This window comes from Sorex fumeus, unplaced genomic scaffold (assembly GCF_029834395.1).
Source record: "Sorex fumeus unplaced genomic scaffold, SorFum_2.1 ptg000095l, whole genome shotgun sequence".
NCBI lineage: Eukaryota > Metazoa > Chordata > Mammalia > Eulipotyphla > Soricidae > Sorex > Sorex fumeus.
In genome coordinates, this window is record NW_026606152.1 from 8,233,624 (window position 1) to 8,258,243 (window position 24,620).

The 24,620-nt window shown below is 36.5% G+C and overlaps 1 protein-coding gene across 1 annotated transcript in view; it reads right to left on the reverse strand.

The window, feature by feature from the left end:
* Positions 1-12,494: 12,494 nt before the first annotated feature.
* Positions 12,495-24,620, reverse strand: part of PSPC1 (paraspeckle component 1) — a 58,880-nt gene continuing 46,754 nt past the window's right edge. The window contains exons 7-9 of the mRNA XM_056132960.1: positions 18,628-18,685; positions 14,972-15,141; positions 12,495-13,153 (exon numbers count right to left, since the gene is read on the reverse strand). Coding sequence (XP_055988935.1) covers positions 12,968-13,153; positions 14,972-15,141; positions 18,628-18,685 — 414 coding nt within the window. The 3' untranslated portion in view covers positions 12,495-12,967. The remainder of the gene's footprint in view (positions 13,154-14,971; positions 15,142-18,627; positions 18,686-24,620) is intronic.

The window sequence follows — 24,620 nt, forward strand, 5'->3', positions numbered from 1 at the left end:
TAGTGTTCACGGGCCTTTCTTACATTGCATTATGACTGTGCTTTATTTTAGTCTCCACTACGACTGCAGCTGGTTAAGAGGAGACACTTATTGTTTACAATGCTCTGCCAGCCAGTCTAGCGTGGAGCCAACGTCTGCCTTCCAGAGCCACTCACCAACACCACTACCGAAATACACTCCCAGTCAGTAGAACCACTCAACATCTACAAATCTAAGGCTCCTCCCAAGAAAGCAAGATACAATTCCTTGTAATTCGTTCACGGGCCGTTTCTTTGGGGCGGGGGGGGGGGGGGGGGGGGGAGTCATTTAACTGTTAAAAAAGAAGAACAGTATCATGACAATGCAGTACTAACACTTTCATAAACAAGTTCCTTTTGGGGCTAGAGAGCTTAATAACCTGGAACTCATAGTCTGCAATGCAAAAAGTCCAGATTTAATCCTCAGGACACAGTGATCCTGAGTACCAAAGGAAGCAATTCACCACCTCACCTACTGCACAACCTACCTCCTGAGGAAAGCCAAGAGCACTGAGGGGATGGCCTCAGGACGAACAGCTGAAGTTACCTTTAACAGAGCGATGAAACGGTTACACTAGGTGAGAAGGCAGTACTCACTAGAGACCTTCAGCAGTTCTGGGGACCAAACCTGTGTCCATGGAGGAGCTTACAATCCCACACTAGAGCTCTCCAGCTCATACACTATTTTCAGAATGAAGCCCAAAAAGAGGCAGAGAGCTCAGCAGGGAAGTGTTGCATTGCATACTACCAATCCTAGTTTGAACCCCAGTAATCCGACCCCCCTCCCCATACCACCAGGTACAATTCCTGAGCAGAGCTTGGAATTAATGCAGAGGGGCACCCGTGTAACCCAAAATCTCTTTAAAAATGGAAAAAAAAATAAGTAATGGCAAAACCACAATGAACTATCAGCCATATATCCCAAAAGGAAATGACTAAAATGACTAAAAAACAAACAGGAAAGACCAGAGACATATTACAGTGTTAAGACAGCCAAATGTCTTGCTTGCAACCAACCTGGTTTTAATCCCAAACACCACCTGTTCCCCCCAAGGACCACCAGGTATAGCCATGAAGGCCTCCAAGCACAGTCATGGCTAGGAAAAGCAACCAGTGCAGGAGCAGAGCATCCACCGACCACAGTTGGAGTGGCCCCAGGGCACCACTTGGGAAATCCCTCCCCACATCCCCACCAGGACAAACTGGTAAAAAATCCGTTCATTTGCAAAGTGAATCCTAAAGTGTCTATTGAATGATAACCAAGTGGCACTTGGCACCACTTGGGAAAGCCACCCCCAACAGGCAGAGAGGAAAATAGCTGACTGGCAACCTGTGTCTGCTGCAGACTCAATGCACAGGAATAGGAGAGGCATGTTCCCCAGAGACTCACAGAGGCTCAACTAGCTGCAGAGACACCTCCAGACCGGTCCCACATTATGACCCTAAAATCCAGGGCACCCTGGAGGAGGGTGGGTGAGTCCTCCCATCCCAGAGCCCTAGCAGACGCAAACCTTCAGAACCCAGTCGCAGCCATGCTCACGTCCAATCTGCACAGGCTCGGATGAGTCTTATCCATGCACAAATCTGCTGAAAAACTCAGGTATGTGAGTTTTATGACGGAAATCTCCAGGCTCTCAGTCAGGGACGGATGAGCTCACACCCATGACCTGCCTCAGGCACCATAAGCTCATTAGTAAAGTAAGTAAAGTAAAGGCCCTCCCGTTGATCGTCGATTTGCTCGAGCGGGCCCAGTAACGTCTCCATTGGAGACTTTGTTGTTACTGTGTCTGGCATATCGAATACTCTCGGTAGCTTGCCGGGCTCTCCGAGAGGGACGGAGGAATCGAACTCGGGTCGGCCATGTTGGCCGCTTGTAAGGCGAACGCCCTACCCGCTGTGCTATCGCTCCAGCCCTCATTAACCACCATGATTTGTAATCCAGTCTCACAAAAAAATCTTGGAAGAGATAAACTAGCTGCAGAGATGCCTCCAGACCCCCATATCACCATCCAATTAAAAAAAATTGACCCCATTTAAATTTTTAGAATTCCTGCAAATGCTCATACTCTATACCACTGATGTACTAGGAGTAGCACACCACACTGGATGGGATGTAAAGTAGAAGGCAAGCAATCTCAAGGAAAAATATCAGTACCCAAGGCTCAACCCGTATCATCATGTTATCTCTTATGCAGGGGCTTAATGGCTCCAAGGTGAGATACAACAATCTTCACACTCTTTCCTTCTAAGCAAAGCTTTTTAAATCATTTTTAGCAAATTATACATAATGTGGGCTGGAGCGATAGCACAGCAGTAGGGCGTTTTTGCCTTGCACACAGCCACCTCGGCTGACCCGGGTTTGATTCCTCCACCCGTCTCAGAGAACCCGACAAGCTGTCTCGCCCACACGGCAAAGACTGGCAAAGCTACCTGTGACGTCGTCAATATGCCAAACACAGTAACAAGTCTCACAATGAAGATGTTACTGGGTCTGCTCAAGCAAATCGATGAACAACGTGAGGACAGTGCTACAGTGCAGTGCTACAGATAATGTTGGCTGTAGGTTAATTTCCTACAGTGCTGTGCATAATATCAATATAAAATAAGTTATTTAAGGCCTGCTATTGGGGGAGTCTGGGTAGTAGTTGTGGAAATTTTACATAATGGTGGTAGGACTGGTGTTAGATATTGAATGTAATAAATTATTGTGAAAAACTTTATTAAAAAAATTTTTTTAAAAAGTGTGTATTCCAGAGGGACAATAGGCCAGCCTAGATCAGAAAAGTGTCCAGAGGGTGCTGTGAGATCGACAGGAGTTAAGTGGAGCCACAGCAACACATGACCAACCTCGGTTCAATCCTGGGAATCTCATTTGGTCGCCAAAGCACCACCAGGAGTAAATACTGAGTGCAAAGCCTAGTGGCCCAAAAGGGGTGAGGGGAAGAGGGAGAGGGAGAGAGAGAAATAGAAAGAAATAAAGAGGAGCTAAGGAAAAGAACACGAAAAACTGAAGGAATGATACGTAGTAAATGCTTTATATATATATATATATAAAGCTCGAGCAAATATATATATAAATATATATATAAAGCATTTACTACGTATCACTCCTTCAGTTTTTCTTTATATAGATTATATAAACAAACTGAACAGCCTAAGAATCCACTCCACATTTAGTAAAAAGAATTCAACCATGCTCCTAGGAAGTGTTAAAAGTCAAGTCTAGAGCAACAAGTACTGCGGGTAGGGCATTTGCTCTGCACACAGTTAACCCAGGTTCCATTCCTGGCATACCACATTGGTCCCGAGCATCACCAGGAGTAATTCCTGAGTGCAGAGCCAGGAGTAACCCCTGAGCATTGTCAGTGTGGCACCAAAAAAAAAAAAAAAAAGTACTGTAAATTAGCTACAGAGAAAAGTAGGAGTTTGAGTTTAAAACCTATTAAATTCATTCCATTATTTTTATTCCACAAAATATTTATACCAATCACTGATTATTAACCAAATGACAATTCCATCATCTAGACAAACTTTTAAATGAATTCTTAGTTGGAAAATAGTATCAAAGACACAGAAAAGTCTTTTTGTCAAATGAATCCTATGCCGTTTCTACCATTGTTTCTATAAAATAGTATTCTTTCAATCTCTAAACCCCAAGAAAGCCAGGAAGAGCATTAGGTGTTCCCTTCTTATCACACATTTTAGATATTTATTCTCCTGAATAGTCCACCGAATGATCCGAGTTCAATGGTGAGAAGAACCAACACACTGAGAGCTTTTCTTTATTTTTTTCCTTTTTGGGTCACACCTGCAATGCACAGGGGTTACTCCTGGCTCTGCACTCAGGAATTACTCCTGGTAATGCTCAGAGGAACATATGGGATGCTGGGAATCGAACCCAGGTCAACCGGGTGCAAGGCGAACACCCTACCTGCTGTTCTATGGTTCCATCCCCACACCGTGACCTTTTATCTGTAGGAGATACATGATCACTGCATGTAAGAGTCTGCGGAGATCACACCCATAAAGGGAAGAGGAAGCTGCTCCATGTTCACTTGGATGCACCTTTTCCGTGCTCTTTGCTACCACATCTGGCCCATCTAACATGTCCTTTAACGCAAAGAAAAGGCCCGGTGAAAAATACAAGCAAAAAGGCAAGAGGGAAAAAGGAGTACCTCAGTCTCAATACAGACAAAATAGGACAGGCTGGGGCAGGGCTGGAGCACAGCACACCGAAGGCCGAGGGTAAACCCCACACATACGGGCTGTTTTTCTGGACAGACAAGTGGGGCTTGAACACTTCACAAAGTTCTTCTTTTCCTTTGGAACAGAGGGGCTGTATTTGGTTCGGGGGCTATACTGGTGGTGCATTTGTTCTTTGCGGTGCTTCAAACTTGGGGTCTCACACAGATGAGAAGTTCTCTGCACTTGATAGTTTCTCTTATCTCCTAAGAATGTGGGGTTCCAGCATCGAAACATTACATTAGGTAAGCCAAACCATGAAGTACATACTGAATTTTGTAAACTTTACTTCCGATATTGTAAAACATCTTCCATAACTCCAATCTGTCTCTATTTTGATTCATGTTCAACCACCTCACTTTTTTTTTCCTTTCTCTCCCTCACAATACTTCACAAAGGATAGTATACATAATCTAAGTTCTATTAAAAGTTAGAAATTTGTAACATTCTCTACTGGCTATCTTTATCCTAAGACTATGATACAGTAATAGGCATTCTATTTTACAGAGATAAACTGGTATCTATATGATAATCAGATTTATTATCATAGCCCTTCCACCATTTCTTGTCAACCATTTGACCTCAAAGACCAACACAGGGGCTTGAGCAACAGCACAGCAGGCAAAGCGTTTGCCTTGCACGTGGCCAGAGCCCCACCAGGGGTGATTCCTGAGCACAGAGCCAGGAGTAACCCCTGTGCATCGCTGGGTGTGACCCCCCCCCAAAAAAAAGACCAACATAATTCTCTGTATACAGAGACCAAGAAAATATATACATATGTAAAATTTCCATTCATGTGCTTTAACTGGTCTTGGGTACTCAGTTCTCGATTTTCCACCATGAGTTTTCCTCAGATTGACAAAAGAAATCAAGAGTGACAAATACTGTGTTACAATATTGAGAATATTGGAAAGATGAATAAAATGTTCACCATTTTACTCTGACCAAGTGACCTGAAATTGGAAGAGGTGATGTCCATATTTCACTGGCTTAAAAGAAATACAAAAGTATTCAGCAAAATGAAAATATCCTCGGTGTATAGTGAGAAAGGGGTGAAAGATGAGGTTGGAAGGGCCCTGGAGATTATTCCATCTATTTATAGGATAGAAGATTTACCCATGGGCGCTGTAGAGTCTAGCGAGCATGGTGCTTGCCGAGCACGCAGCCAAGCCTATGCCCAATCCATGGCATCCTTCTGCGGGAGTCCACCAGGAGTAACCCTGAGCAGAGATAGGAGTAACCCTTGAACACTGGCACATGTGGAAACCACACCAAAAAAATAAATAAAAGATTAAACCACAAACACTAGGTCATAAATTAGCTAACTCCTCCTAAATATAAGCTTATTGCATATGCACAGCAAAAATGAAAACAGAATATTTTCTACATTGTATTTCTCAGTCTCAAACTCCAGGTTTGCCCCTTTCCATTTTTTGGGGTTCCATTCCAATTAAAAATAGTGATTACTGATTAAAGCTAATTTAACACCATCAGCAACTATAAAAATACTACCGATTTCCTTAAGCACTGTTCATAAATCTGAGCGGTATCAATAAAATCAAGTATATACTAACACTTTTAAAGCTTCTTAGTATGGTAAGGCCAGCGTGTCTGTGTGGATTTTGGGGGTGGATGGAAAGGAGCTGACGAATACCATAAGCTGAGACAGAAAATGTCAGTGCTCAAAGTTATGAGTGGCTCTGTAAACCACAATGATTCTCTTTCAATAACTGTCAAAGGAAAGAAAATTTCTTGATTGAAGGACATTCTCAATGGGAAAATCAAGCATATCAAAAAATTTACCCACATACTCTTAGATGACACGAAACACACTCCTACTTTGTTTCATGTGGTACCATTAGATATCTGGAACATATGAGCCATATGTGAACCAATCATATCTCAAGGAAAATGGCGTCATTCTATTCACCATTACATGGAAAGTAAGACCAGCCACTTTTCCAGTATCCATACCCATCGGGTATATATGTTCAAATATACTGAGAAGTTATTTACATTGTTTTATTTCTCTTTGTAGAGGAGTTTAATGCTAAGCGAAATTCCTTTACATAGCATAAGATACATTTTTTTCTCAATAAACTTTTAAAAAATTTTTGAATTCAGGAGCTAGAGAAATAGTACAGCACAGATTAAATCTCTGGACCCCTAGAGGGTCTCCCAAGTCTGCCAGGAGTGATCCTTGAGTGCAGAACCAGGAGTGAGCTCTGACCATCACCACCCAAAAACAATAAGAGCTTAAAAAATAACATGCCAGGGGACTGGAAAAATAGTGCAGCAGTTAGGGTGCCTGCCTTGCATGCAGCCAACCTACACAGGCTCTATCTCGACCATACCATATTGTTCCCTAACCCAGGCAGGAGTGATTCTTGAGTGCATGAGTCAGGAATAACCCCTTTGCAATGCCAGGTGTGACCCAAAAGGCAAAAAAAAAAAAAAAAAAGAGAGAGAGAGGGATTTGTTTTTCCATTTATTTCTCAGTCACTGAAAAGAATGGCAGGGCCATTGCCACTCAATGGCTCTTTTGCAAACCACAGCACCCACAAGGAGAGAGAACAAAAGGGAATGCCCTGCTATAGAGGCAGTGTGGAATGGGGGAGTGGGGGTGGGAGGGATACTGGGATCCTTGGTGGTGGAAAATGGGCACTGGTCGAGGGATGGGTACTTGATCATTGTATAATTGAAACCCAAGCACAAAAATTTGAAAGTCTACAACTGTACTTCATGGTGTTTCACTAATAAAAATTAAAAAAAAAAAAAAAGAATGGCAGGGCCTCTGAATCACACTGCTTTGATGAAATAAAAGGACAAAGAAGGGCTAGGGAGATAGTATAGCTGAAAGGTATGTGTCTCCTTGCACATAGATGACCTGGGCAAATTGCCAGGAGTGATCCTTGAGTGCAGAACCAGGGGTGAGCTCTGGCAACCCCATGTAGTGCCCCCTGAGCACCATCAGGAATGATCCCTAAACATCACCAGGCAGACCCCCCCTCCCAAAAAAAAAAATGAAAGAGGTTTCTCATACAATTTGTAAGAGAAAGTAACAATGTCTTCAAACCTACACTACATTAGGGTAAATTAGCTACTGTTAACTCCAAAGAAATTCTAATGTTTAAAAAGCCTAAACAAGTTCACAAATATGTAAATATTCTGCCAAATTAAAAAACAAACAAACAAACAAACAGGGGGCCAGAACAATAGTACAGCAGGTAGGGCATCTGTCTTGCACTGGGATCAATCCTGGCATTCCACAAGATTCCCAACCGCCCCACCCCTGCCCAAGCACTGCCAGGAGGAATTCCTGAGTGCAGAACCAGGAGGAAATCCTTAGTATCTCGAGGTGTGACCCAAAATAAAACAAAACAAAAAAAAAATCAACACATACTAAGAAATCACTGAATCAATATTAAAAAGGCAAAAAATATTCAGTGGGGGCAGGAAAGGGCAACAACCAGGGGTGCTATGAGGCAGGAGAGAGTTGTAGAGGGCTGTGAGGGCTATATGGACACAACTGCATGTTCCAGAAGAAACTTAACCTTTGGTCCTCTGGTCCCCCACTGGAAACTATTAAAAGAGAATCACCATATGTAAATTCAGTTTGTTTACTCAACAACAAAACAAACCTACCAGGCAACATTTGTAAATCTAAAACAATTCACTGGATTTGAAATACTTCTGCTAAAAAAAAAATATTCTGACAAGATATAAAATGTTTTATTTTCACACAGCAAATTCTTATTCACATTCAAAATTCTGATCATTGACATTTTGTATTTTAAAAAACAAAAAACAGTATCTTAGGTAACCACTCAAAGTTATACATTATTGGTCACTGCAGCTATTAAACTTGATGATGTTAAATAACAGACGTTTTTCTATCCTTGAGGTAAAATATATAAAAGTTTTGTTGACTCAGTTTAGAAACCAAAGCCAAATTTTCAATGTCAGCATCAGTTTCAGAGGATTCACCACCACCAACCCACTCAACAATGGTTAAGAGCTTAGCAGGCTAAGCAGGCTCTAGGTCCACTCTCAGCAACCACACCGGGTTCCCAAGTGCTGGGAGTAGTCCCTAAGTACTCCTAGGAGTGACTTCAAAAGAAAAAATTATGTGGATTAATTGTTCATTGGTTAATAACGACATAATTGACTAGTATCTAAACGTAAAGAATATTATAAAGAAAAATGTATATTCAACGTAATTTTACCTAGCCCCACTGCTTCATGGTGTTTTTTTCTTTTCCTTTGCTTTTTTGGGTCACACCCAGTGATGCTCAGGAATTACTCCTGGCAGTACTTAGGGGGACCACATGGGATGCTGGGAATTGAACACAGGTCAGCCATGTGCAAGGCAAACGCCCTACCCACTGTACTACTGCTTCAGCCCTGATTCATGTCTTAATCCTGACAAACGGCCTCACTGGAAATTTGGATTCTTCTACAAGACAGAACTTAAATTTTATTAACATTTAAAAATGAGCAGATTGGAAAAAAAATTACTAACATTATAAGCTGAACACCAATTCTTGTTCAAAAATTCTTATCTTCAAAATAGAAACAAATTTTAAGTTATTCTGAGTTATTTTAAAAACACATTTTTAAAAATGTAAGTCAACGTAATTTATTTGCTGCAGTGTGAAAATTTTGAAAAAATTCTTGTCAACTTATGAAATCTAGTTAAACTAAAAAAATCTGCTATCTTTGTTCAAGAAATTGCAGGATTACTATTTAAAAGGAAAACTAAGTATATGATAAAGTATATACTGCTCATTCTACCACATAATAAAAATATAATTAAAGAATAAATACTATAGAAATCTTTAGTATGTAAGGGATAATTATAGTTCAAACTTGGTTTAATACTTAAAAAAAAAAGATATTGTCAAGAGCTAGCACTTTGGTAAAACATTTAAATATGCAGTCATTAGATTGAAATTTCAATCATTTTAACTCAAATGAAACAAAGACAATATTCAACTGTGATTTTGATATAAAAATAAGCTCATATATAATGTATATCATCAGATTTTGAAGATCACATATTATAAAAAAACCTTTAAGATCTGATACTTATTTACCCAAAATAGATTTACAATATACAGTATGTATGTATAATAGTAATCATACATTACCTGACCTCATTCGACTTGGAAACTACAAGCCCATAGCATATTTCATGGACTGAATACACAAACTGATGTAGATTTGCTCACGTAAGGAATGGAACTATACAATGAAATAAACCCACACTATAATACATAACTTATGAATAGATAGATATTTCCTTAATGTATGTTCATCTACCAGAGTCCCTGCCCAACACCTGGTCATAATCCATACATTCTTCTCTATGTAAGTAAAACACAATATCATTTACAACTACTACACCTGGGAGTCATAAAAGAAATTAACAACCTTACTTGTGAAAATAAGTCTGAATTTTAAAAACATTGTTACATGTCAATTTCCAGTACTACTATTAGATGTCAAATTTCACAGCAATTAATAAACTATTATCATTGAAAAACATTTAAATATCATACCAATTCCCAGGAAACTTCCTCTATTATTACAAAATGATACCCTTTTACTTTTGACTCTAGTTTGACAATATATTCCCAAAGCTGAATCTACTTTTGATCATATTTTTTTAAACAAAACTTCCTTCCAACCAATATCATGTTTTTTCTATTTCACAATCTAGATTAACCTATTAATGACTATTAATCATGCATACCAAAATTTAGCAATTACTATATATAAACCAATAATATTTGATGTTTCCATATAAAATGAAAAAGAATAATTAGTATTTGTGTAATAAGAGACAGTATTTCAGTAACTAACCTTGTTCAAAATGTTCTACTACTAAATGGAAATTCTAGGTAAAACAGGTAGTTCCCATCTAGTATTATAGGCATTTTAGAATTAAAAACAATTATGAGCTCTTCCACCGAATGCTCAGCACTGATTCTTAAAAAAATTCAAAATCACAAGAACAAACTGAACTTTATGAAGTATGAGCAAGCTAAAAGTTCATTCAACAGTGGATGTAAATAAATTTATTTTCAAAATAAACAAGGAAATATTGACATAATACACTGGTAAAATAAAATTGAAAAAAAAGTGTTCCCTTTATTTTATATATTAATCACAAAGAGTACATGAAACCTAAATCTTTAAGCTTAGAGTTTCAAATGATCACACAAAAACATAATATTGTCATATCATAAGAAGGTTATTTTAATATTACTTTTGAGAGGAATTACTGAGGCAAATATGACAAATTCACACTTGTTTTCTAGAAACGCTAATACTATTCTTTATTTTTATTTCTACCACTTTTATGCAAATGACATTAAAAAAAACTTTGTGATATAGTAATTCACAAGTTAAAATGACCGAATAGCCACAAAATTGTTTAATACAAAAACACTAAAAACTGAGTAACTAGGAGTTCACAGATGCTCCACTTGACTCTCACTCAGAAGCTGACTGATCCCCCAGGTAAACTTGGCAAGTACTGGAACAAGATTTGTCTTGATGCAGGGGGAAAGCTGTGGAGAACTCTGTTCTTGGAGCCAGAGTTGAACCGGAGATTAAGACATCTCTTTGCGCATAGGCATTCAAATGTTCTTGAATAAATCTTAAAGAGAATTTCACAGCCTTGGCCAAATAGTTTGGTATTAACATCAAAGGTTCAAATTTCTCCCAATCATAATTCAGCTTTGAAACAAAACACAAAGCTAAAATTCAGCTAACGATTACGAGTAAAATAAAGATGGGAAAGTATATTTAACTGCAACAAATCACTGAAAAATATTAGCTAATGTAAAATTCACCACACCACATTATCAAATGAAAAAACTTCCACTCAAAACACTTAATCATGGAAAACATAAAGACAACAACTTTTGACTATTTTACAATCTCCAGATGTCAAAAATTTGTTGAAATAAAAACTTCTACGAATACTGCAAACTTTAGAAAATTCCATTCATACCATTGTTTAAAAATTTAACCTCCTGTAAGTGTATACAAAAATTAATTTATACTAAAAAAATGCATGTCACTTGCTTTACAGTCAATGATTTTAAGCCAACTTTTAGCCAAATTAATTTGCCAAAAGTATGCCCCCCAGAAAAAAAAACACCAGTAAACATCCCCATAAAGAGGTAATTTTTTAAAGTTTATTTTAAAACAAAACATAACCATAAAAATGCTAATAAAAAGCATGGTAATAATAAACTGAAATGTTACATGAGAAATACCTGTTTTGAGCTGAGACTGATGCATTGGATTTTTTATGCAAAATGATTCCTAAATTTAATTTTTAAACATCACTCATAGGTATTTAAATATATAGCGGTGACTTAAATATATAGTGTTTTGGAACAAGCATTATGTGATAAAAACCAGTTTCTCCTAAACACTGAAAATCAGAATGTGTATCTGCCAGTAAAGTTACCAGATCTGATGCCAATGAGCCTCATTTTTTAAAAAAATCACCACTTAGATGATACTCCTTGAGGGAAAAAATATATATATATACACCTATCAAACAAGTTTTCCTGGAGAATTACCAAATTTGAAAAAAAAGACTACAAAACTGCAGAGTTAAGACAACTTATACTTCTTTACTTTATACTTCTATAGACATATACATCATACTATTATAAATCAAATTCAAGAAATGTCTTAATTCTTTTAACTCAAACAGCAAATCCGTAATATTCAACCTAACTATACTTTAAAGAAATTCTAAAGAGCAAGATCTACATATAGAAATCAAATTTAAGGGGCCGGAGCAATAGTACAGCGGGCAGGGCATTTGCCTTGCATGCGGCCAACCAGCGTTCAATCCTCCAGCATCCCATATGGTCCCACAAGCACTCAGGAGTAATTCCTGAGTGCTGAGCCAGGAGTAACCCCTGAGCATTGCTGGGTGTGACCCGAAAAGAAAAAAAAAATCAATTTAAAATGGCAGATGTTACAAAGACATTAAAGCAAAACAGATTCGCCTCCATCCAAACAGATTCTTTCCCCCCTAAAAGATTCAGCATGTTAATTTCAGAAAAAAAAATAATAAAGGATAAAGATCCTTATTACTCCTCATATTTAAATATTCAGAATCTATAAAATGTAGACAGTAACTGATTTCAAAGCACAGCCATGGGTCATACATGTAAGCACCCTCATCCCACCCTTCCCTGCTGTACTATCTACACTTAATGACATAAGTTCTCACTACATTTCTAAGTGCCACTTGCACAAACTAAAACACAGAAAATCATTTTGTCAAATGGACTGGATTAAAGCAAAGTTATTACTGCTATAGCAAGGTTAGGCAAAACTATAAGGGAATATACCACTAATAACATTTTTAAATGATCCAAAATGATTTCTTTATTGAGATTAAGTAACTACATAGATTTCACAGTACTATGGCATACTTAAATTTAGCTAGTCACAACAATATTTTTAACATTCACAATGATGAACATCATCATCATTACCATTCTAACCTACAAAGCTTATGAATAAAGAAAAATACAAAAACCTCAAGTTTTACAAAAGAAAACTTTAAAAGTCTACATACATTAACAATAAAACCATTTCTTCCAAGTAACAGGTAAAAGTGAAAAGGCATACCACTAAATTTTTTTCTCTAAATATCCAATAAAGAATATTTAATATCTACGACGCTTATTAGGGCCTTCAAAGTTGCCCCCTTGGCCTCCTCTACCAAACCCACCAGGACCACCACTAACAGGACCTACACCACTTATTGGCGCCTGAGGGGTCTCAGAACCTGTTCTACTGCCCATAGGCGATCCCATCTGTGATGGTGGTCCTTGTGGAAATCTATCATTGTGCTATGTAATATCACATAATAAATATGAAGTCCATTTGGAACACGCCAAATGTAAGTGACAAGAAAAATTGGCAAAATCCCAAGTGGTGATGTCATGAAGTTCAGCAGAAAGTCCAGCAGAATCAGGATCATACATAGAAGGAAGAAAGGAGCAATTTAATTAGTTACTATGTTTGAAAAAGTGTTTCAAAGAAGCATCTGAAGAATTACATATTGCAAATGCCATTCCCAATTTCTCTCACACACCCCCGCGCACACACAAGCATACACACACATACACACTTAAAAAAGGACTGATCATACGAAGTGAATGACATCTTCAACCTACCTAAATCAATATTATAATACTGTTCAGTTTTCTGTTCAGGTTTATACTTGCACATAACCATGTATAATAAAAACTTTATTCAAATAATCAGAAAAAAATGGGTAGTAGTATCACATTGTTTATAAAGGACATTGTTAAAATTTCAACAAAGCTTTTAGTGTAAAAATTATTAATGTAAACACAAAAAAAACTAAATTTCAACACGGAAACTTCCAAAATGCCTATTACTGAGAAAAGTTTAAAAACTGTTCACTAAAATATACTGTATGACATATATAAAAAAACCTACAAAATAACCACATATATTCATCAAAGAACAAAAGAATTCCAAAAGCACAGTACTAAAATAAAATGTCAGTGCAAACAAACTCAAGGACAATATTTAAATAAAGTTCACAACTTCAAGGAGACAGGAAAAGGGGGGGTCAGTCAGCTTAGCTTACTTCTAAGTTATTTATTATGATTCAGCTTCAAAAAAACTTCAGAGTAGCATAAATCTTTACTTTCAGTAGTGCACTATAAAATACAGCCTTGCTGAAGAATGTGCCATCTAGTAAGCATTATGGCACTGCCCATTCTTCCCAGTACAAAAAATGTTAAAAAAAAAAAACACATAGCATATACACAATTTTCTCAAATTCTAAAAATATTGCATTGAAAAAATTAGACTGATAAAACTAAACTCCTTAATTTCTAAGATTCATATTCACTTTTGCCACTTCTGAGATCTGGATCGATTTACAACCAAGGCCATATTGACTCAGCAATGCTCTCTTCCTCTTTAATTACTGTGGTCAATTCGAAAGTGAAGTGACTTCTCAAAACATACAAATAACATGTTTGCTTTTTCTAAATGAGCAAGTGTTAGCAATACATAAATGAGAAAATATTTTCTAAATATAAGGCCTCATATATTAGAGTGACAAGTCTTAAGGGAAATGAACCAGCCTTACAGATACTCAAATCTAATAAAAAATTATTATTTAAACCAAAGATATCTTCACACTCTCAAGTCCGAATACTGTCCACAAATTAAATAAGCTTAAAAGATGCATAAAATTAAGTAATTTTATAACTCAGTTATCTGAAATTAATAGCACAAAACCTTTGTATATAAAATATTTACCCAAAATTGAGCATCACAAACACTGAAGTTTTGCTTCCCATTAAAGGTTATGAATTCACATAGGCTAAGATCATAATCAAAATATTTGACCACAACACTGAATCCCGGTAAATAGACAATGAAAATTAACTGTCGTCAGCATTTGTATTTGCTATAAACTTCAAGACAAAAAGCATGCAATGGACATTAATTTTAACTCTGGATATTAATTCTCATAGATCAACGTAACTTCACAAAGTCATTTTTCTTCATTAGATATTCACTGCCCAAAAAAAAGGTGCCGAATCATGCTAAGTGTGAAGTTATCTTTGAGGCAAGAATACATATTATAGCATATAATTAAAATAATGTTCATGATACATTACCACTGCTCCATTATCTGGCATCATTGGAGTTCCCATATTTGCAGCTCCTTCTGGTCCCATGGCAGGACCAGGACCCATTGGCGGGCCAGTTATAGTTCCTCTGTTGTTCATATTCATACCCATCATTGGAGGAGGACCTTGGTTACCAGCTGGTGCTGGGCTAAACGCATCTATGCAAAACAATCTATACTTAGAGCTGTCCTATCTTCGTTTAGCAAACATCAAAAATTTCAAACAACACAGGCAATTTAATAATAAAAGTATTACTAAAATAATTTTTCTTTTTTGAGAAAGAAGGACACAATTATCTACTGTGCAAAAAGCTATCACCCTTACTGTAGTTTTTATACCCCAAAGACGTTGTAACAAATGAGATAATTATCAATTACTTAAGAAATTTTAAAACTATAAATGTATGAAAGTTAAGTATTATTTACTATTATTTTAGCTTAATTTAGTCAAACATTCCTCAACACTGGTGACCATTCTACCAGTTTAAAAGCAAAGAAAATCACTTAGCAAAAGTATTAACTAAAAACTTTTTTATCACATATTAAATTTAATTAAGTTGTAATAGGGGAAACCTCAATTCATAGTTTAACTGTAACCTCTTGGATATCAGTTACTTAACACCCTAAGTTCAAAGAGGCTTATTTTTTAAACTTTATATATATATATATAAATTCATAAATAATCTATAAACAAAAACACTGAAATGATAGTATAAAACTTCTAAAAGCAACTGAAAGGGTCGGAGCAATTGCACAGTAGGCAGGGTGTTTGCCTTGCAAGCAGCTGACCAGATTCAATCCCTGGCATCCCATATGGTGCCCAAGCACTGCCAAGAGTGATACCAGAACACAGTCAGGAGTAAACCCTGAGCACGACAGGATGTTTAAAAAAAAAATCGAATCTGACATGAAATAGATAAAATATTGAAACTGAGAATTTCATCATATTGAAATTTTGGAATGGGAACAATCAGATACCCATCATATATTTTATCTCATCACATGCCTCATTAATTGCAAGTGTCTGAGCTATAATACTCCATTTATAATGGAGTCACATAAGATTTTAGGTAACTTTAGTTACCTAAGTATTAAGTATCTTAAGTATTCATAGTTGGTTTATTATTAAAATTTCATTTTAAAACGGTAACTTCATTTTAGCATTTTCTTCTAATTTTTCATCATGTAGGTCAACTTTCCAAAAGCACACGACAGTGTCAGCATGCATTGTAGTTTTCATTGCAACCAAAGACTACAAGCTCTATATAACATCTCACTACATAAAACCTAACATGACGTTTAGTTTATGGCTGAGTCCAGAGAACAGCAGAGGTTCCACGATTTAACAGGCCCTCGGCAATATTCAGCTCTTCTCAACCCAATCCCCCAAAAAATATAGACATTATGAATATTAGGTAACAACTTCCTAACAATTATGTACTTAATATCAAAAAGATTCTGATGATGAATCTTCACTATAGAAGAAAATTTCAATTTCCTTAGCAAACCTATAATAAATAATTTTTTGTAGACTTCAACAATATACCCCACAACAAAAATGAGACGGGGGCAGTGAAATCTTACAACTTTCCTTAAAAAAAAAAAAAAGTATTTTTTTCGCTCCTGGTACTAATAGAATGTAATTGAAACATAGAATATGTTTTAAAAACAGTATTTCTAATTGCCATTACAGTAATTTCTAGTCATTACATATTCCTCTTTTTATAGGTACTACTAAGTTTAGATTTAGGATCCATGTTAAGATCTAAATTATGTCAGTACTTTTGCTATAAAGTCTTTGTATAATTGTTCTATTTGGAATGGAAACAGGTTACAGGCCACCCCCTCAAAAAAACCTTTCTTCTACATTCAGTGTAACTTATTAACAGGACATGACTTCACAAATACAACACTGACACTCAACTATGATGATGCTTCATATATCCAAATCAATCTTCAGGATAAAGTCTTGTATTATACAGGAGAAAACCTGGACTGAAATTTAGGGTGTCTTTTATAGTAAGATTCTAGTGAATATGATATCAAAATTTCTAAATTTTCTTAAATTTTTAACAAGAAAAAATTTTAAAGTGCATGCTGATAAAATTATAAATCAAGCCAGTCAGAGTCTTTTCTGGGTCAGAAAAAAGTTTTAAAAGGATGGGGGAGGGAGAAAGAAACTCTCACCACAAAGCTAAAGATTTTTTTAAAAAATTAAAGAAAAAAAAAGACAAGAAAATCTTTTTAATTTGGTTTTGATGTTAATTACTAGTCATTGTTAACAGCATTTCAAAATTTAAAATTATCTATACCCTTATAATCCTAAAAATAATCTGAATTTTATTATAGACCACGTCAAGAAAGTACTTGTACACTACCTTACTCAATTATGCTTCACAATTCATAATGTATGCACTCTTAGTTCACTGATTTTTTCACTTATCCATCACACTAACTTGACAACCAAGTTTGTTTTCTTGCAGTGCTCAGGGCTTAATCCTGGCTCTGAACTCAAGGATTACTCCTGGTAGGGTTTGGTGGGTCATATGGGCAGTGGGGATCAAGCGTGGATTGACCATGTGCAGGTAAGCACTGTATCCACTGCCTATCATCACTATCTCTCTAGCTCCCATAATTAAGTTTGTATGTTAAAAGGTCATGTGTTCTGGTTAATTTGCTCAGAAACTACAAATTAGTAGTAAGTAAAGTCACGGGGTAAACAACAAATCATGATTCAAGATAATCTATCTAGGAAAAACACTGATAATAGAAAATGCTTATTCAACGTATCAGAAATTTTAAGATTATTTTACTCCACACAGTATATGGAATTTATGGCATTTGCTCGGTGGGTATTTGTTACATTCACTAAAATGTACAGTAATGTAATCTGTGAAACAACATCTTTATCTGGGTTATGTAAAGATTTCAACTTAGAAATACTTTCTCTGGGACAAATGTGAAGCTCATGACATCAAGGTCCACACTGAATAAGACCTACTTTACCATCAAACAACTGTTCTCCCTAGGCTTATTTTTATACTTTGCCAAAACCCAGATTGTACAATCAACACTGAAAATACTCATCTAGGGGCTTTAAAAAATTTTTCACATAAAACCTATAGTATTTGACTAAATATAGACTAAATATGCAATGCACAACTCATGTCCTTAAAAGTCACAGATGTCCCCCAAAAGTGCACTTCTGTGCACAGTGTTATAGGTTAAGGAAAAATGCTAAATACAAGTCAAAAATTCAAAAACAAATTTAAAGTTACACAAAGACATTATCTTGAAACAGAACTTTATAAAATACTCTCAAAAACTTTTTAAAACACTGCAACTGAAAAACTAACAATTCCAAGGTACAATGCAACAACTAAAGTTTCAGGGTATATATCAAAACCTGGTTAACAGGTTTCTTTCATAAACCCCCTAATACAAACATATTTTAACCTTAAAAAAAGTTCTTCCTATGGCATGTATCTTTTTATTTTCATCTAATGTGTGTAATAGACTCGACTATTGAAAATGTTGGTTACATATTTTAGTTTTTTTTACTGACATAGAGATACCACAGACAGCATGTACAGTTCCCCCCAAAATCACAAGTAAGTCACCGAAGTCTTTGCTTCGAATCCCTACCTCCCATGTTTATTGCTCCACGGGGACCCATATCACCCATTCTCATTTCCTGTTCTCTCTGTAAGTAAGCATAAGTTGGCACAGTCAACCTATCGATCTTATGACTTTTACATTTCCCATCTAAAATCAAAAAGAAAAGAATAAATTGGGACATCACTTTCCATTCAATTTTTCAAATTTTCCAAATGCCAGAACACTGAAAAGAAAAGTCAGTCACCCAAGTAAAATACAAATGCACTAAGTGTTAAATCACGGGGTTACTAATACGGCAGCTGATATAAAATCTACCACAGAATGTTTTAAATATTTTAATTCTGACAGGTAAAATAAAGATATCTAGATCACCAGGAATAACCACCATGGTCATTGACTCATTTTCCCTCTAAAGTTATTAATGTCTTAAAACAAGAAATGACTCCTACCATTTTTCCATTCAAATATATATTCAATCATATAACATCTATGATTTAAATACCAAGCCAAAAATAAAGTTTAAAATAATGATCATTTTAGAAATGCTGCGATTCACGTTTGCATTTTATTCAAATACCCAATTTTTCCATGACCTACAACCACAAACCAGCGAACACCAAAAACGTGACATATACTACTTTCCTTTATTTCAGCATTATACTGGGAAAGCTAAGAAAAGTGTTACTAGACAGCTGACAAGTTTTGAAATAAAATGTCTTTACCAAAAGAAAGTCATACAAATATTCAAACTGTCTTAAATGTCAATACGAAAACTGTTTCTTATGAAATTTTATTAACTATAGTTATACAGAAATACACTGAAAGTTAAAATAGCACATGAAATTATTCAACATAACTGAAATTTCTACTATTATTTGGTGATCATTTTCCAATTTCTGATACAGCATTTAAAAAAAAGATAAGCAATGATGCCCAAATCTAAAGAATAATTTAGTATTTTCAATAATACAAAATATTGGTGAAAAGTGATTATAAGGCAATAAAGAAAACCTTTTATGTATGGAGTTATTGATTAGCCAATTTTACAAGAACTCTCCTGATGAGATTCATGTAATTTCCCTATTATATACTAAGTACTACATCATAGTCTTACCTAGCAATACTAACAAATTAAGCTATTTACCTCAACATAGAACATAAACTACTTCAGCATACCCAGGTACTTGTTATTAGAAAAGATGATATTTTAGCACCAAAGTAAAACACAAATTCTATCTAATTTTGTGGGGATGAAAGCACAGCGATGAGAAGCAAAAGCTTCAGGACTATAGCAATTTCTTTCAGGACTGTATTTTTAACTTAGGATCTGCCCCTACAAAGAAAGATTAGGAAAGCAACATCTAATTTAAAGGATTAATAGTTATTGTCTTGCTGTTTACCAAAGCTGATTGCTTCTAAAATACTTGTTTCAATTCTAAGAAAAGGGGATTCATTATCACTCATTATCATCTATATGATAGGGAAAAATATGAATGACTGCACTAGGCTTGTTTGTACAATTAGTCTTAAGGTCATAGCTGATATTTATAATTTCCTTCCTTTGTACCAACAATTGAGCTATTTGGAGATCATTTTGTTTGTTAATTCACTTGGAAGCAAAGATAGACAGTTTAAACTGCCAATAAGAATGTTTTAAATGGGTACTTCCTTATCCTTTGTTGTCAAAATACAAATCTCCAGTCAATCTGGCACTGCAAGGATCATTTTGATATTACTGATTTCTATGTAGAGGAAAACTATTATCTTGTTTAAGAAAACCAGAATGTCTTACAATTTTAACTAATGTTAAAAATCATGTTTATTACAGCATTTTGCAATAAAACGGAACATTCAACTTGTTTAGCAGTTACATTTCCCATAAAAAATTAATATTTTTTCTTAATAATTAGACGTTTCAGGGGAAAATGACCAACAAAAAAAAACAGTATAACTAGAAACATCAATCTAGTTATTTTTTTAGTTATTTTTGCCCCCCCTCCAAAAAAAGAGGAGCAGAGATGGCAAATGAGTGGAGTTTCGTGGGTTTACTCCCAATAAATACCCCAAGGTGCTAGGGATCAAATTCAGATAGGCCATGTGCAAGGCAAATGCCTTACCCACTGCACTATCTCCAAGTCCCTGAAGGTAGTCTTAAAAAAAGACGGCAGTACTTATAATTATAAAAACCAAGCATAAGAGCCAACTGTCACATACTGAAACTGTGTTATTATGCATAAAATGCAAAAGACAATTTTATCTAAGAATTGCTAATTTATTTTAAATTGGAGTTGGCATACAACATGGCCATTTGCAATTCCATTATTACTAAAGCATTACTACTAGGAGTTGTGGCCTAATATAAAGTCACATCTTAGAATCTAAAAACTCAAGAGTAATAAAATGATAAGGCAACTTAACTAATTCCTCTAAAGTCTTATAAAATGTCTACTGCTATTAAGTCCATTCTAGACATTATAAAATGAAAGTACAAAACTGTTCAAAAACTTACTCAAGAACTGATGAGACAGGAGTTCAAGCTGTTTGAGCCCGAGATCATCGGGAAGAAATAGCTGCCAAAATACTGCCAAATCGTGACCCAAAAGCCAAAACAATAAGGAACTCAGGGTCATACCGTTATAGCAGCTAATCTATAGCCTACTGTCAAGAGTTTATACAGTTACCACCTTCACAGGCATTTTCATTTTTTTAGGGGGTGGGGGGGTGGAAGAGAAGGTAGGATAAGGGTTTGGATGGCTGCAGGGTTGAGGGACTATTCCTTGCTCTATGCTCAGGATTGGGCCCAGGCAGTTGTCAAGAGTACTACATGTCATGCCAGGATCCTAACCAGGGTTGTGGCTGCCACCACATGACAAGAGTCTTATATCCCATATTAACCTGAATTCCACAAGAATATTTAATTTTTTAATGGTTTTATTTATTTTTGCTTTTTAGGTCACACCCAACAATACTCAGGGGTTATTCCTGGCTCATGCACTCAGGAATTACTCCTGGCGGTGCTTGGGGGACCATATGGGACACCCAAAAGGAGAGAGAGAACAAAAGGGAATGCCCTGCCACAAAGGCAGGGTGGGATGGGGGGAATGGTGGGTGGGAGAGACCCATGGTGGAGAGATGGGTACTTGATCATTGTATAACTGAAACCGAAGCACAAAAATTTGTAAGTCTACAACTGTACCTCATGATGTTTCACTAATAAAAATTTTAAAAAAAAGGATATCTAATATCAAAGTAGTATTTCATTAAAACAGTTCATAATGTGTGATTCAGATAGAGAAGGGAGCACCAAATAAAGGGTGTTGGGAGGATCCTCCCAGGATGGGAAAAGCTTGCTGAAAGTAGACTATAGACCAAACATGATTGCCACTCAATGCCTCTTTTGCAAAACACAACACCCAAAAGGAGAGAGAGAACAAAAGGGAATGCCCTGCCACAAAGGCAGGGTGGGATGGGGGGAATGGTGGGTGGGAGAGACCCGTGGTGGAGAGATGGGTACTTGATCATTGTATAACTGAAACCGAAGCACAAAAATTTGTAAGTCTACAACTGTACCTCATGATGTTTCACTAATAAAAATTTAAAAAAAAAGGATATCTAATATCAAAGTAGTATTTCATTAAAACAGTTCATAATGTGTGATTCACAAAATACTATGAATTTCCAACAACCTTGCAAAAACTCCACAAGCAAAACTAATTCATGTCTTAAAATATCAAATTTAGTTATAAGCATTTAACTCTCAAAATTCAAAAACAAAAAAACCCAGGGATGGGCTGAAAATCCTTAGGATATAACAAGACACTAGCATTCACTTTTAATATCCTAACCTTCACATGGGCTGGAGCAAAAGCACAGCGGGTACGGTTCTTGCCTGGCAAGCAGCCAACATGGCCGACCCGAGTTCGATTCCTCCACCCCTCTCGGAGAGCCCGGCAAGCTACCGAGAGTATCTCACCCGCACGGCAAAGCCTGGCAAGCTCCCTGTGACGGATTCGATATGCCAAACACAGTAACACAGAGTCTCACAATGGAGACGTTACTGGGCCCACTCGAGCAAATCGATGAACAATGGGAGGACAGTGACAGTGATCCTTCACATACTTGTAACAAAAAATAGGAAAAAAGAATATAATACATATGAAAATTCTTAAGTTTGGGGCCAAAGCTATAGTACAGGGCACTTGCTTTGCAAACTGCGAACAAAGGAAAGACATATGTTCCAGCCTCACAGGAGTGATCCCTGGGCACAGCGAAGGACAAGCCATACACATAGCTGTATGTGGCCCAAACACAGTTCTTATGATGCATCCTGAGGTAAGATAATTTCAAAAGAGCCTTTTTAAAAATTGGGTTGGAAGTTAAAAGCGAAGACATTTTACATTGAAAAAAATATGTTTTACTTGAAAAAACATTTGATAGACATCCCTTTAGGTACCTGACAATATTTGTGGGTGACTAGCTGGTACACAGTAAGAAAGATGGGGTCAGAGAGGAAGTACAGGAGGTGAGGTGTTTGGTTTCTATGCTGCCAACTGCAGCTTTAGTCCCTTTCATTGTATATGGTCATCAGGGATCAATGTTACTGCTGAGAACAATGTCATTAGCACTGCTGAGTTTTGCCAACTACCCCCAATGCCAAACAGGAAAATATGATTTGAGTTTAATACACTGAAACTTAGTCCCAGAGCTACACACGGACCCCCAGCGACGCCGGAAGTGATCCCTGAGAGGAGCATGGAGTACGCCCTGAGCAATATCGGTATGGCCCCAAAACTACATAGTCTGAATAATGAACTGGTTCCCGTATTACTCTTAATTTGATACATGTCATTATAAAATTATATGCGTAAAAAAACAAGCCTTTTTCCCTTGCTTTTTGGGTCACACCCAGCAATATCAGGGGTTACTCCTGCCTCTGCACTCAGGAATTACTCCTGGTGGTGCTTGGGAGACCATATGGGATGCCAGAGATCTAACCCAGGTAAGCCGCGTGCAAGGCAAAGGCCCTACCTGTTGTACTATCACTCCGGCCCCAAAACTTCAACATTTAAAGTTGAATATAAACCAAGGAATCAAACAGAAAAGAATGTTTTTAAGAAAACAGCTTATTTTATTATTGTATCAAAGAATGTCCAGTGTTCTGAAAAGGGTAAACTATGTGTAAACAATGTGTACAAAGGATAAACTATGAGTACATAGGGTAAACTCTACGTACCATGGCTAAGTCATATACTATATAAGCAAGAGAACATTTCAAAATAGATGGAATGCTGAGGCAAATAGAACAAATGCAGTAAAACACTAAGAAACAGTTACAATTCCCTTCTTCTCATCAGTAAAGTTGAACAATAAAGAGATTTCCCCATCCCAAAAGTTTAATATTCTATCCAAGTTTCTTAGAAATTTTTAATTTGTAATATAATAAACACCGAAATAACCTAAGCAAAAACATTGTGTGTGGGGAAGGGGTCCCACATTAATTAAATACAGTAGCACTGTCCTACCACTGTCCTCCTATTATTCATCAATTTTCTCAAGTGGGCACCAGTAACGTTTCCATGGAAAGACTTGTTGTTACTTGTTTTTTTTGCATATCTAATAACGTTACAGATAGCTTGCCAGGCTTTGCCATGCAGGCGGAATACTCTTGGTAGCTTGTCTGGCTCTCTGAGAAGGGCAGAGGAATCGCACCCAGGTCGGATGCGTGCAAGGCAAATGCCCTACCCACTATGCTATCACTCCGGCTCAATTAAATATAACTAATTTTAAAAATTATTTTATTGAAAATAAATTTTAAATCCCATAAAGGGTTCTTAAAACCAAAAGTCTGAGAACCACTATTCCTAAGTTCAGATCAATATTCTTTTTTACTTTTTTTTCCCCCCAGTCTTCTGGGGCACACCCAGCGATGCTCAAAGGTTATTCCTGGCTCTGCTCAGAGGACCATATAGGATGCTGGGGATCAAACCTGGATGAAGCAAGTGCAAGGCAAATGCCTGAGC